Source organism: Trichechus manatus, unplaced genomic scaffold, assembly GCF_000243295.1.
Source record: "Trichechus manatus latirostris isolate Lorelei unplaced genomic scaffold, TriManLat1.0 scaffold00012, whole genome shotgun sequence".
Lineage (NCBI taxonomy): Eukaryota > Metazoa > Chordata > Mammalia > Sirenia > Trichechidae > Trichechus > Trichechus manatus.
Window position 1 is genome coordinate 20315328 of NW_004443948.1, and position 15126 is coordinate 20330453.

Genomic DNA, 15126 nt, shown 5'->3' on the forward strand with positions numbered 1-15126 from the left:
GAGATTAATTTGTTCGTTTTCCCCACAGCATTTTAGTGTTTAGGTAAGAATAAAAGCTTTTAGTAACTTTATTTTTTCTTTTCTTTTACAAAACTCAGTTTCCATGCTTCCTAGAGGACAATGGGAAAACTGTCTGACTTTAATGTTCGGTTTAGAAAACTAATGTAGAAAACTCTGTATCCATTCTGCGAACTCGGAGACCCGGACATACACCCCTGGACGATTAGGCCGCGCACACTGGTATCCGAATGACGTCACTCCAGCAAGGAACCATCTGTCGTTTTCTTGGCACATTAACGGTCCTCCCGAATCCCCCTTAAGAGTGAGTTGGAAAAGAAAATTGTAGATGTGCGGTCAGTTGATATATGTATATACGTGTTTTTAGCAAATCGGCTAAAAACTAACGATTCACAAATACGATTTAATTGCAAGTCATTTTGTTTACGTTCACAGCGTTGCTCGAGGTCAAGAATGAGAACCCTTTGTTCCGCGGGAAGGACACAGAGAAACGATGACAGCTAAACACGTTTATGTTTAATTTTTTTACTATGCACTTTTATAGCAAGAGTTTTCTCACTTTAATTATGGCATTTTGATGGCTACTACAAAATTCTCTAACACACACATTAAAAGCCAATTGCTTTCTTAAAGTAGATAAGCTCTAAGTCTCATTGAGAGCTTTGTGAAAAAAATAAATTATCCCATATTATGCTCTTTATCACATGTAAAGGTGATTTTAGTTTTCTTGAGTAGCATTAACTTTTCAACATTAGACACACACAATCATATAAAAAACTTAATATTTGAACTGAAATAGGCAAGACTATGAGGAAATTTCTAGTGATGGGAACACATATATTTTCGTCTGAGATTTCAATTGATGAAGAAATGTTTTTAATTTTGGTAAATATTAAATATAGCGGGTCCTAGTGGAGTCAATACATGTATTTTATTTGTACATGAGGAGTCCTGTATAATGTAAATAAACATAATGCAAAGTATTATTTAATCATAGAAAGACAGTATTTTTCCCATGCTGATTATGCATTTTTAGAATTAATCTGTTCTTTTTTATATTTATGAGGAATTTAAAGCCTTCTTTAAATTTGCCATGGTAGCACAAAGGCCTGGTGATGTACTTCTGAAATGTTTAACAGCCATTGAAAACCCTATGGAACACAGTTCTACTCTGACACAGATGGGGTCACCATGAGTCAAATTCGATGGCAAATGGTTTTTGTTTTTTTAATATACGTACTTTCTTTAAAATCTCTGGTACAATAGAATATTTCACCCCAAGCTTCATGTATGAAAATATTCTCAGAGATTTTTTTGCCTGATTCATTATTATTTTGGGGCCCTATGCTTAAGGAAAAGAAATGTGGTCTATAAAAGCACCTTTTTTCTCTGGGATGAAGAGGAGTATAAATAGCATGAACAACCACAGTTTACCTCTATTCTACATGAGATGAATGTATTTAAGCTACTTGAAAGTTGTTAGGTGCTGTCAAGTCTGTTCCGACTCATAGCGACCCTACGTACAACAGAACGAAACACTGCCTGGTCCTGCGCTATCCTCGCAATCGCTGTTATGCCTGAGCCCTTTGTTGCAGCCATCATATCAGTACATCTCGTTGAGAGTTTTTCACTTTTTTGATGGACCCTCTATGAAGCATGATGTGTTTCTCCAGGAATTGGTCCCTCCTGATAACATGTCCAAAGTAAGCGAGACAAAGTCTCACCATCCTTGTTTCTAAGGAGCATTCTGACTGTACTTCTTCCAGGACAGGTTTGTTCATTCTTCTGGCAGTCCATGGTATATTTGAAGGTAGGGACTGTGATGTATCTCTGCATCCTAAACCCTTAACCCATGTTAATGAAAAAAAACAAAACAAAAACAACCAGTTGCCTTCCAGTCGATTCCAACTCATGATGACCCCACATGTGTCAGAATAGAACTGTGCTCCATAGGGTTTTCAATGGCTGATTTTTCAGAAGTAGATCAGCAGGCTTTTTCTGAGGCAACTCTGGGTGGACTTGAACCTTGAATCTTTTAGTTGTGGCCTAGCGTGTTAACTGTTTGTACCGCCCAGGGACTTCTAGCCCATATGACAGATTCAGAAATATTTGTGGAATGATATCAAAAAAGGTAAGAATAGTTACAGGCTTAAATGTTACATGTGACTCAGGAATTATTAAAAATAACCCTTAAGTGTTTCTTGTTAGTTGCTGTTGAGTCAGCTTTAACTCATGGCGACCGTATGTGTAGCGGAATGAAACACTGTCCAGCCCTGTGCCATCTTCATGATCATTGGTATGTTAGTGTTAAAATAAGTCATTTGGTTTTCTAACATATTTTAATTTTTTTTATAGGCAAGAGAATATAGATATTGATTACATGAAGTATTTTAACTTACCAGGACATACCGGGTCTGTTGTAGTTACTCAAAGGAGTCTACAGAGGGCTTATTGCCTAACTACTGGGTAGTCTATCTGGTTGGGAGACCTAGGTGTGGTTCAATCACTTCCTATCACCCAACTGCACCATTTCAGATAAGTTATGTAACTTTTCTTTGCCTCAATTTTCCCATTTGATCAATGTAGATATTTCCTTTTCGCACAACCTCAGAGATGTGTACCAAAAAAACCTGAACTCGTTGCCGCTAAGTCGATTTCAACTAATAGCGACCCTATAGGACAGAGTAGAACTGTCCCATAGGGTTTCCAAGGAGCGGCTGGTGGATTGGAACTGCCGACCTTTTAGTTAGCAGCTGAGCTCTTAACCACTGCGCCATCAGGGCTCCCAGAGATGTGTAAGTACTTCAAATATATAAATGAATACCAAAAACATACATTATTAACCTAAATTTGTATTTCTCCTTAGATGTTATATTTGTAAATAATAATAACATTCAAACCTTCTTTATCTGAGGGTAACGACTGATAAACATTTTTATTTAAAACAGTGGTTCTCAAGCCACTTAGAATCACCTAGAGGGTGTGCTAAAACACACATTGCTGGGTTCCACCTCCAGATTTTCTGCTTCAGTTGGTCTGAGGTGGAACCTGAGAATCTGCATTTGTATCAAGTTCCCAGGTGATGCTGATCTGCTGGACTGGGGTCATGCTTCAAGAGCCGCTGGTATAATGGTTTATAATTTTAACCAATGCATTCTTATTTCATCAGGTAAACCTCTTCTATAACACAGTATTAAGGCTGAACAAAGCAAATCATGTGACCATCTAGGGTACTGATTATTCAGTTGTGATAAAATTATACTGCACAGGTATTGTCCTGTATAGGAGCTTTCTTACTTGCTAATGAATAACATACTTAAACTCTGTAGAAATCAGAGCCAAAATAAGATTTCAAGGCTCTGGTATGAGTTATTGGCTTAATGTAACCTGAACATCAATAGTATCAGCAGTCATATATTCTGCCTAGTGTGCAAGGTATCTACCACACAATCCCTATTAAGTGTAACTGAAGTTGTACAGTTGATTTCCCTCTTGCACGATAATTCGATAATCTCTAAGTGGCAATGCATCTTACCTTTATCACACTTTTCATTTTAAAAGAGAAGTATAAGATACAGAGATAAATGTTAAGCAAGAAAAAACTATCCCATTTGTCTTGAATTTGCAAGTGTTCATCAAAGCAGAATAAAGGTAAAACTAAGCTGAAAGTTTAGCATGACCTGAGGCATTGATTTAGCTAGTGGATACATATACAGATTTTTCTGTATAAGCACTTGTTAAAAGTCATATGTCAAATCAAATTATTATGACATGAATATGCTAATATGTGTTAATATGTGTAATGAGTTGTTTATACTTAAATAAAAATGAAACCATTTTCCCATGGTGGAAACTGCTACTTCCATATCTGTAAATTATTCATTTGTTCAGTAATGCTTTCAGGTTTAATTGAATCCACTGGACTTCAATGTGTTAATGTTCTATTAATTTTAAAATACACAGTACTTGCCAAAAAATTTATTTACTAAGTTTTACAATAAAAACTGTAATATTTTTCAGAGCTTACATTGTCCCAGGGAGCATACATTATGCCTTTCACATATCACCTCATTTAAACCTCCCGGTAAAATCTAAGCCACTTGTCCAAAGTCTCACCGACAATAAGTGTTAAAACAAGAAGAAAACAAGACTAGTCTGAACACAGAATCCATGATTTTAAATAACTACTCCATGCTGCGTCTAAGAATTAATGATGATGCTAAAATCTAACAGAATTAACTTTATAGTTTTGGAATGTATATGGAATTTAAGCAGCTTAAAAAAAACCAAAAACCAAACCCATTGCCGTTGAGTCAATTCTGAACTGCCCTATAGGCTTTCCAAGGAGGGGCTGGTGGATTCAAACTGCCAACCTTTCGGTTAGCAGCCATAGCTCTTAACCACTACACCACCAGGGTTTCCTTAAGGAGCTAACAGTTGTCTAAATTATTTCCAGGTGGTAAGATGTTTTTGTCTTAAATGAGGGTAGTTTGTGAGTAAGACTTTTCTCTGAGGGTAATACAGATCAAACGCTATTGACACAAAATTTACTGTGGTATTGAAATTACCACTGCCGTGAGTTCATGTCATTTCACCTTTGAAATAAAATGTAAAAGACAACATGAAAATTTTAGTATAGGAGTTCCAGAGCTAGGGTCATGCCGAGCTCTTCTGTAAGTTATTCATTCACTCCTGTGCGAGCGGTCTGTCGTCAGCTGGTTCTGTTCAGGTTGTTTTTCATCTAGATATTACGTCAGGACGCTGGATACTAACCCAGGGTTGAAAATTAGAGACCCAGAACCAAACTGGCTCGCAAATCTATTTTTTTAAATCAGTTTTTAAAATTTTGCTTAGTATTGAAAATGTTTGAAAGTAAATTCTTTTAGCTAAGGTGTGCCATCTCTGGGTCTACCCCAGGCCCACCACTCCTGATTTTACTAGTCTGCCTCCCACATTCACGTTTACATTTTACGCCTAGTTCCTAAGGACATCTGATTTGTAACCCTTGTTCTTAAACACACTAGTTTTGTTTCTAATGCTCAGATCCACTCAGAGGACTAAGCTAATAGGCCATGAATACAAGCAAAACGTCATAGTTGTCAAGTTTTCTCTGTCTCTCTCTCAAATATATGTTTAAAAAAATAGGTGAAATTTATGGGACTTTGATGATTTCTTTGCTCCCAAATTATTGTTAAGTAATGAAATTGTTGCATAGCAACACTTTCTAGAAACGTAGGGTGAGCGCTTTTATATATTTACCTGACAGCTATCAGTTCCGCCTTCTTGGTAGCCTGCACATACCATATTTTCTGTAATGTTATATTCTGGCATTTGTTGTTGGCATTTGTCATTTGATAGAAGAGGAACAACAGCTTCTTGCAATATGTCTGCAGTGGAACCTGTTGAAAACGGATAATGCAACCAACCAGTCAGAAGTGATCAACATGTATCCTGAATGAACCACCATCAGTCTTATTTATTCCAGCATTTCACTCTCATTACCGAGTACTGTGTATACGTAGAATAGAACTAAATACTACACTTTCTGCTTTAAAACACATAATAAATCCCATCTGTGGATTTTTGCCAAATGGATAATACTAAAGTATTTCTTTCTTCCCCAAGGGCTAGCAGGAATGGTGGATGGGACTAGATGGTTTTCAGGTATTTCCAGTAATTTTAAACAGTTACAGGATTGCGCATGGAAAAAAAAAATCACCAACACAAAGAGTTTCATTCATGGAAATTAGCAATGGCTCAGAAATTCAGAGGCGCTTTTCATTTGGCACCTGAGGAGGTGCTGTCTCCCCTAGAATGGCATTCAGCTTCTTTGTAGTGCTGTGTAAGTGAGCAGGTGCACACTGAGCGGAAGACAAAGCTCAGATGAACTGTGCCCTGGTCTAAAGCTAATGAGCTTGTCATCCACATCTGCAGAGAAGAGAAAGGAGGTGTTTTTGTAGCAGAATGTACTTCCACGCTGCTTATAAGATGATTCATCCACTGAAAGCATGAGTCTGTTTTCTGAAATACTAATCCCAGAAGGGATATAAAAGAAGCCAGTGATTAGTGCCCTGGAAAAGGTACTTGATAAGCACTTTCCAATAATTAGCACCTCTATTCGGTTCCTCGAGAGAGGCAGAGAGCTGAGGATAAGGTAGTCCATATGATGGCCAATGTTGTTGCAAAAAGGCCTCCGACCTTATTTCCAAGTTGAATCTATGCCCTAAAAGAACTGAGGAAACAAGCAAGTGTGTGTGTATATGTGTGCGTGTGTGTAGAGGTGCAAAGCAGTATATGACTCAGAGCTGTATTGGTAAATGTTTAACAACTGGCTCTTCAGGGGCTGTCAAATTGCATGGTGTAAACACTGTGGCCATGGCCAATTTCAAGGTACCAGTATGATACTGAAGACCAGTTGGGAGGATATATACACAAATGACTTTTGCCAACCAGTGCCAGCAGCCCGATCAGCCCAGAACTGGATGACTTCTACAGTTTGACAATGAACTGTTAGCTAAGAAAGTGAATTGGAGAGGTTGAGATGGAGGAGGAAAGTCAGCATCTTACTGTCATCCTGTGAGGATCATAGACGGGCTGGTGGACATCAGTTTTATAATAAAATCGAAGCCATTTTTGATGACTAAAAAATAAGGTTAGGTAGATGATAAAACTTTTTGGTACAGGAAAATGTGAGCAATGTCCTTATATTTAATATTTGTCAGCATGAGTTACCAAGGGGGCAATTTAGAATACATACAAACACCCACACACAAACATGCATAAACAATTTCAGTAAAGTTATTTTAAGTTCACTAATTGCTTTAATTTAATGAATATCACCTCAAGGGCAACGGTGATTCAGTGGTAGAATTCTTGCTTTCCATGCAAGAGACCCCAGTATCTATTCCTGTCAATAGACGTCAAATGAAGCCACCACTTATCTGCCAGTGGAAGCTTGTGTGTTGTTATGATGCTGAACAGAGGGACTAGGAAGAAAGGTCTGGTGATCTACTTCCAAACTCAGCCAGTGAAAACCCTCTGAATGACAATGGTCCCATAGTGGTGTGCATGGGGTCACCATGATTCAGGTCCCACTTGATAGCAGTTAACAACAACAGTAATATACCACCTCATCTCTTCCTAACCAACAATATAGTAATGGTTTTCTTAGATAAATTAATTAGTGTAACATACTCAAAAGAGAGGAGCTTGAATATTATTGTATTAAGTAGACAGAAATCAGAGGGCAAAGTTCATAAAATTCATTAAAATTGCCATTACCCATGAAGTATTTAAACATGATCTGGTAGTTTATTCCTAAATGAAACTGACCTCAGATACAGTTATTTTTCCTGGCACCATACTACCCCTAGAGACTTTCTTAAGTCAATTAAATATATCTTTAGTAACAATAAGTAAATGTAAGCCAAGCTGACTCAGTTGTAAAAAAAACAAAAAAAATACCCATTTCCTATGGAATAAAGAGTCTTAAATTTTGTTAGTGGATGATTTGTTTTTGAAGAGTCTATGTTGTGATCATAAAATGTATTTTAGTTTGAAGTCTGATACAGCAAATCTCTATCTAAAATTGTTTTTCTCTCTAAATTTCAAATTTAATAGATCATGACATTTTTCAGGTGGAGGAAATAAAAGCGCATACAGTCTTTGACTTCAGTACACTTCATGAGCAGCAAGTATGATGTGTTTTCGGCAGTATAATGTCATTGCAGAAAAGAACCTTTGTCTGAATCATCGGGCAAGATTTTGACTTAGAACTTGACTCTTTTTCTCATCACAAATCAGGATATTTAGTTGTAAGCGCTTTGCTTTTGAGATCTGCATCCCTCCACAAGGTGTCATGCAATTTCACTTTAAATACAATGAGGATTTTAAAGCACCGTGCCTATGTTGTTGTGAATACAAAGGCCAGGTCCTCCTACTGGACTGCAGTGCCTTTCCTTTTTGCTTAACTATTACTGAGTGGCCAAAACTCTGTCTGGTGGAGTATTTCCTATTCCTTAGCAGGTGAGCCTTGTGATCATATTTACAGCAAAGTAAGTAGTACTAGATTTTTTTAATCTATTTTTTTAAATCGTTGTTTCTTTTACTATGTATCTATTCTCTGTATGGAGTCCCTGGATGGTGCAAACAGTTGAGTGCTCGGTTGCTAACTGAAAGGTGTACGGTTTGAACCCACCCAGACATGCCGCAGAGGACAAGTCTTCTGGCATTCTGCTTCCAAAAGGTCACAGCCTTGAAAACCCTATGGAGAAGTTCTACTCTGTGCTCCATCGGGTCATCATGAGTCAGAACGGACTCGAAGGCAGCTGCTTTCTTCTTTTTTTTGCGTGTGGTTTTCTGTCTGGAAATCATGCTATTAATTAATGCTAGTGGGTCAGTGGCAGGTCAGTTTATAGTCCTAAGTGTAAAATTTTTGCCATATATGATTCTTCCTGCCAGGAGGCAGAATCATGTGTGCTAAGCTAAGAGGGATTCTCTTCTCATTTTAGAGAATGTGAGTGTGAGGTCTTTACATTTTAAATATTTATTTATAAATCTTATAAATACAGTTTTTGAAAATGTAACAGGTAAGAATTTTGCTTTTCATGAAACTTTGTTGCTTTACAAAAGTAAGTGTTTCTAACCTTTGCTTATATTCATTTTAATAGATGTATCTTTTCTCTTTAAGACAGTATTTATAATACTAAAATTAGATATTGAATTTGGGGGACCCTTGTCTTCCCCTCTAGTAAGGATTATAGTTTTATAGTACATTCTATAACCAGTAACCAGTTGCCTTCCAGTCAATTCCAACTCATGGCAAGGCCACATGTTGCAGAGTAGAACTGCGCTCCGTAGGGTTTACAAGGCTGTGAACTTCTAGGAGCAGAATACCAGGCCTTTCTTCTGAGGCACCTCTGGGTAGGTTAGAACTGCCAACCTTTTCTGTTAGTACTTGAGTGCTTGGCCATTTTCATAACCCAGTGACTTCTAATGCACTCTACAAAATCTAGAAAAAATTTAAAACTATAATAATAAAAGAATGTAACTACTAAGCTTTTTTTTTTTTTTTTGAGTCTGATAATTTACCTTGATAAACAAGTGTCCCCCAGCCAGCAATAGAACAATTCATTCCTGGAGCAAAAACTTGGTTTTCTTCTGGTAAACAAATAGGTTGTATATAATCTGAAAAATAGAACAAACAAAAAGCAACATAAACAGACACATATGCCTTTCTAATAAGTCTTAAAAATCAATCATTTTAAAATTTAACTTAAAAAAATCTCTGTATTTTTGTTTTTTCCTGTCTAAACAGTTTTCACACATCAATCTTAGGGGAAACACGCATTTCAGAACAGCACTTCTTTGACAATGGATTAGGTGCCACCGGGGGTCTTTTAGGGGCTTCTGTTTAGTTCGCTAGAGCCCTGGTGGCACAGTGGTAGAGAGCTCTGCTGCTAACCAAAAGATAGGCAGTTCGAATCCACCAGCTGCTGATTGGAAACCCTATGGGGCAGTTCTACTCTGTCCTATAGGGTCACTACGAGTCGAAATCAACTCGATAGCAATGGTTTTTTAGTTATGGGTTATTTAGTTCCCTAGGAGTCCTTAGGTGCACAAATGATTAAGCTCTCGGCTCAGTTCAGATACTAACTGAAATAGTAACTGAAAGGTTGGTGGGTCAAGTTCACCCAGAGACACCTCAAAAGAAAGGCCTGACGATCTACTGAAAGAAGTTCACAGTCATTGAAAAACCTATGGAGCACAGTTCTACTCTGACATACATGGGGTTGACACACATGCATCTGAATCGAATGGATGACAACTGGTTTTGTTTATTTTTTGGTTTATTTAGTCTCCTGATTTTCTGGGAATTAATCATTTATATTTGGTATTTAAATAATCATGGTTTTTTACAGAAAATAGTGCCAGTTCTATGAAAATCTTGGGAAGTATTTTTCAGGGTAAATTAAAGGAAACTTGGGCAAATGTGCTGAGGCTCTTTAGATTTTCTCCACATTAAAAAAGCTTTTAGGCAGCTGTTTTACAGGGCCCTTCAGGAAACATTAACACTGGTCACTGACTTTTAAAGCCCTTCTGCAGCAATTCACAAGCCACCTGACCTTTATTAAGCATCCCTTACATATAAGAACCAGCGCAGACAAAAAGAGGAGTAAGGTACAGTGTTTACCCTTCAGGACAGGGCTCAACAACTAGCCGTAGTAATAGTCTGCCTTTGACAAATACTGTGATATATATGCAGACCTAATTCCACGAGAGCACAGAGATGGGAGCACTTTCTTCTCACTGGGATTGGGAAAGGTTTCAGAGTTACGTCTGGGGTTGAAGAGAATCTTTCAGGATAAAGTTCACTTCCTCTGGTGATTTTGTGCAAATTATCCGAGTATTTGGAGAAAGTCCTCCATCTGTTACTCTAGTAATATTATAAAATCTCCTTTAAAAACTGTTCTGTGGATAATTTAATTCTTACTCACTTTACTCTTAGCACGTATGCTCTTCTCCTGGTTTATGTCTGACTCTAGCTTTGGTGGCAGATGGATTGACATTCTTTTACCTCAGAAGTAGAGAGGATGTGCATGACAACATGACCTATTTTCTCTGAGGTGCTCCTTAAAGAGGGCTTATAGAGGGCTCTGTGAGTTTTATTCTACTAGTTAACTTGTAGAAAGTTGGATTTCAACACCTTGCTGTAGGTCATTGAATATGTTTCTCTCCATTCCCAAATTTTATTTAAACTATTAAGATTCAGTTATTTTCGTAAGTAATTATCCAACTTTTATGGGTTATTAATGAATTGATACTGATTATATTTCAAATCTAAATTTTAAATTAATTTGAACAGATTAGGCAACGAGAAGTGGTTTCTTTTACCTGTGTAATTCACTTTCAATTCAAGGTGCATCAGGGCGATGTCACTGTCCTTTCTTCGTTTATTGTAATGTGGGTTTATCACAATTTGATCTATCAGCCGAGTTACTATTTGAGGAGAAGTCAGATTCGATGTCATATGCAGGCCTAGGATTGCACTCCACTTAGAGGGCTCTAAGTTTCTCCTGAAGATTATAACACAGAAGTTTAAGAAAGCTTCTCCATCCAAATCAGGTAGTTTTCAGAGATCTTTAAGATAGATATTTCAGAACTATTTTTTCCTGAACTACTGCTTTAGATCACATTCCATGGTGGAGATTGTGCCCTGTGTCTTGTGCTTCTTCAGACAACGAGGGCAGCTGTAGGAGAAGTGGAAGGAAACCCAGAAGCAACCTCGAGTTTAAGGGGGTCCCTGGATTCACACAGAGCTAACGTAAGCAGTGAAACAGATTATAATGCTTATAATCTAATATATGAACTTGAATAATTTTCCATATACAATGAACTTGAATAATTTCCCATATAATCTAATATATGAATATATAATCTAATATAGGAATAGTTTTCCATATACAATGAACTTGAATAATTTGCTATATACAATGTTGGCCATCGATAATGGATAACATTTGTGTTATAGGACAGATTCTGTTGGATAGTGTATTATATTTTCAAAGTGTGCAGGAACTCCGAAATGTGCTATTAGCCTGTAATGGCTTCATGCTAAGAAATTACTAGTGAACAGTTGGCATTAAACCACTAAGCTGCATCCACAATAAAGGGTAACACTCAATGACAGCACAGTACAGAAGCACAGGCAGAGCTATTGATTCAGTCCTTACAGTTGCAAATGTCTAGCTTACCATGGGATTTCAAATGTTAAAATGCAGGTCACCTACAAATGTATGAAGGACGTAGTTATTCCAAGTCTATCTGTCTATCTTTTCATCTGTGTCTGGGTATTTATTCATCACTTTGTTTTGTTACTCAAAGGATTGTGTTTGGTCAAGTAGAAGTCATTAGAAAAACCAAGAAATACCCAAGGCATCCACTGAAAATCATACTAATTAAAATTGGAGGAAGTTCACCTAAGTGTTTTATAGCAATAGAATACCTCCCTTTTATTAAGGGCCTCCTATCTGCCAAAGCAGTGACTTAAAGGTGTTTGTAAGAATTGGTTGTGTTTCTGACCTTGTCATAGGCACAGATTTTACCAGTGCCCACTTACAGCTCCCGAAAACTAGTCACAGGTAATTAAATGCTTGCTCTCAACAGTTTAAATATTAAAGTGAGAACAATACTGCAGATAAAGTTTATAATTAGTTATGTGGATAAACAATATACCATTTAAATAATAACTATCAAGCTTGCCCATGGAATAAAAACCCATTATTTGCATTCTATTTTAGAATATATTTAATTACCAAAAATGATAGTAATACCTCTTTAAATGCATTCTACCTGCTTTATTCAGAAATAATCAGATTGTAAGTTCAGAAAAGTATTTAGTATAGATTTAAATCAATATTAAAGTAAGGCAATTCAGAGAAAGAGTAGATAAACTCACAAATTCTTATCTCTTTTTAAAATACTCCATCTGAGAACTGATAAATACAATTACTGATGTGAGACGGCTTGTAGGTAACACAAAATTTAATAATCAATATTTCTTCTCATTATTTTAAGGTGTCAAGTAGATAACTAATATACAAACCACAAACTGTGAAGAATAAATATACGTGCTTCAAGCTATTGTTCTAATTAAATACAACTTACAACAAAGTTAATCTGACACATTCTTAATGATTTCCAAAATCATTACTGTGCTGCATGGAAAATAGCCCCTTTTTAATATTTTCTCTTCTCCAGCATCTATAAGTAGGATGATAGATAGGAAATATCCCTCCTACAAGCATCGTTTAAATTTCTTTCTCAAGCCCTTCTCCACACACCATTCTGTGTCTATGTACTTAACTTCCCCTCCACAAGCCCAACACCAGCCCAAGAGCCACTATTATATCCTACGGTAATTCCAGAGCCTTTCCTCAGTGGAAAACAGCTTGGAATATAGAAGTTATAGCCAGTGGTTCTCAAACTTCATTGCTTATAAGAATTGCCTGAGTGTTCTTTAAAAATTCAGACCCAGTTTCCACCTCCGGGGATTGTAATGTGGAAGGCTGGAGTGGGATCCAGGAATCTAGTCCTTTGTAATAACTGTTAGGGGATGTTGAGCAATGTAAAATCTTCCTAGCTTTTCCATTCATCCAAAGCCAAGATGTGGGAGAAAGAATCTGTAGTGGATTGAATTGTGTCTCCATGCAACTTATGTCCACTTGGAAACTCAGAATGTGACTTCATTTGAGATGTAATTGAAGATCTCAAAATGAAATCATCCTGGATTTGGGGTAGTCGCCAAACTGAATTACTAGCATCCTCATAAGAAGAGGAGAGGACACAAAGAGACACAGAGAAGAAGGTCATGTGAAAATGGAGGTAGAGATTGGAATAATGGCGTCTACAAACTAAGGAAAGCCAAGGATTTCAGGTAGCCCCAAGAAGCTTAGGAGAGAGGGTTGGGGCAGTTTCTCCCTCAGAGCCTCCAGAAGGAACCAGCTCTGCTGACACCTTCATTTTGCACTTCTGGACTCCAGAAGAACTGTGAGAGAACAAATTTATGTTGTTTTAAGCCACCTAGTTTAGGATAACTTGTTATGGCAATCCTAGGAACCTAATACAGAAACATTCAGAGAAATCAGTTGAGATGCAAAGAGGGGACATATATCTTTAAGAATTTCTGGTCTCGAAGACTCTATATTCTATCAAAGCAGGGGAGATCTGGGGGAGAGGAGAAAGATGGGGGTGGGAGAAGGAAATAACCTCACAGAACAGGCAAGCCCCAATCCAATATAGAGTGAATATAGCAGAAACTGGGCACCTTCAGGTAGGATCAGCACAGATTGAGATCATTCAAGGTACCCAGCAGCCTACCCTTTGGGGAAGTTGCCCACATTTCTGTTGCTTTGCACTTGGTTTACCTTGGTCTGCCCTGTCCTAGCAAAATGTTGCTCCTAGTAGCAAGGGATAGAGAGGCACAAGTGGGGAGAGCAGAAAGAAATACATTCCTGACCTATGTAACCTCAAGACTAGCACAGTACCTGGCACACGATTGTTATTGTTGCTAGGTGTCACTGAATTGGTTCCGACCCATACCGACCTTATATACAACAGAATGAAACACTGCCCAGTCCTGAGCCATCCTCACAATCCTTGCTATGTTTGAGCCCCCTGTTGCAGCCACGGTGTCAATCCATCTCACTCAGGGTTTCCCTCTCTTTAGCTGACCCTCTACTTTACCAAGTAATAGGTGCTCCATAAATGCTGCACTGGATGGGGTAAACTAATGCTATCCTACTCTATATGGCTGTGTGCTGGTGTGTAAATAACTTCACTGTTCTAACCATCAGAATGTCTATTTGTAAGTATTTTACATTGTATTCTCAATGTGGTATGTTGTTGTTGTTAGGTGCTGTCGAGTCAGTTCCGACTCATAGTGACACTGTGTACAACAGAACAAAACACTACCTGGTCCTGCACCATCCTCATAATCATTGCTATGTTTGAGTCCATTGTTGCAGCCAATGCATCAATCCATCTCATTGAGGGTCTTCCTCTTTTTCGTTGACTCTGTACTTTATGAAGCATGATGTCCTTCTCCAGGGACTGGCCCCTCCTAATAACATGTCCAAAGTACGTGAGAAGAAGTCTTGCTATCCTTGCTTCTAAGGAGCATTCTGGCTGTACTTCTTCCAAGACAGATTTGTTCATTCCTCTAGTAGTCCATGGTATACTCAATATTCTTCACCAACACCATAACTGAAAGGCATCAGTTCTTTGGTCTTCCTTATTCATTATCCAGCTTCTGCATGCATAGGAAGCAATTGAAAATACCATGGCTTGGGTCAGGTGCACCTTAATCCTCAATGTGACATCTTTGCTTTTTAACACTTTTAAAGAGGTCTTTTGCAGCAGATTTGCCTAATGGAATGCGTCACTTGATTTCTTGACTGCTGCTTCCACGGGCATTGATTGTGGATGCATGTAAAATGAAATCTTTGAGAACTTCAATATTTTCTCCGTTTATCATGATGTTGCTTATTGGTCCAGTTGTAAAGATTTTTGTTTTCTTTATGTTGAGGTGTAATCCATACTGAAGGCTGT

General features: G+C 37.7%; 1 protein-coding gene across 2 annotated transcripts in view; it reads right to left on the bottom strand.

The window, feature by feature from the left end:
• The window catches only part of TMPRSS15 (transmembrane serine protease 15), a 145425-nt gene continuing 130299 nt past the window's right edge, over positions 1-15126 (bottom strand). For both annotated transcript variants that reach the window (XM_004371353.2, XM_004371352.2), the window contains exons 22-25: positions 10912-11093; positions 9109-9204; positions 5278-5417; positions 1-315 (exon numbers count right to left, since the gene is read on the bottom strand). In XM_004371353.2, the coding sequence (XP_004371410.1) occupies positions 160-315; positions 5278-5417; positions 9109-9204; positions 10912-11093 (574 nt within the window). In that variant the 3' untranslated portion in view covers positions 1-159. The remainder of the gene's footprint in view (positions 316-5277; positions 5418-9108; positions 9205-10911; positions 11094-15126) is intronic.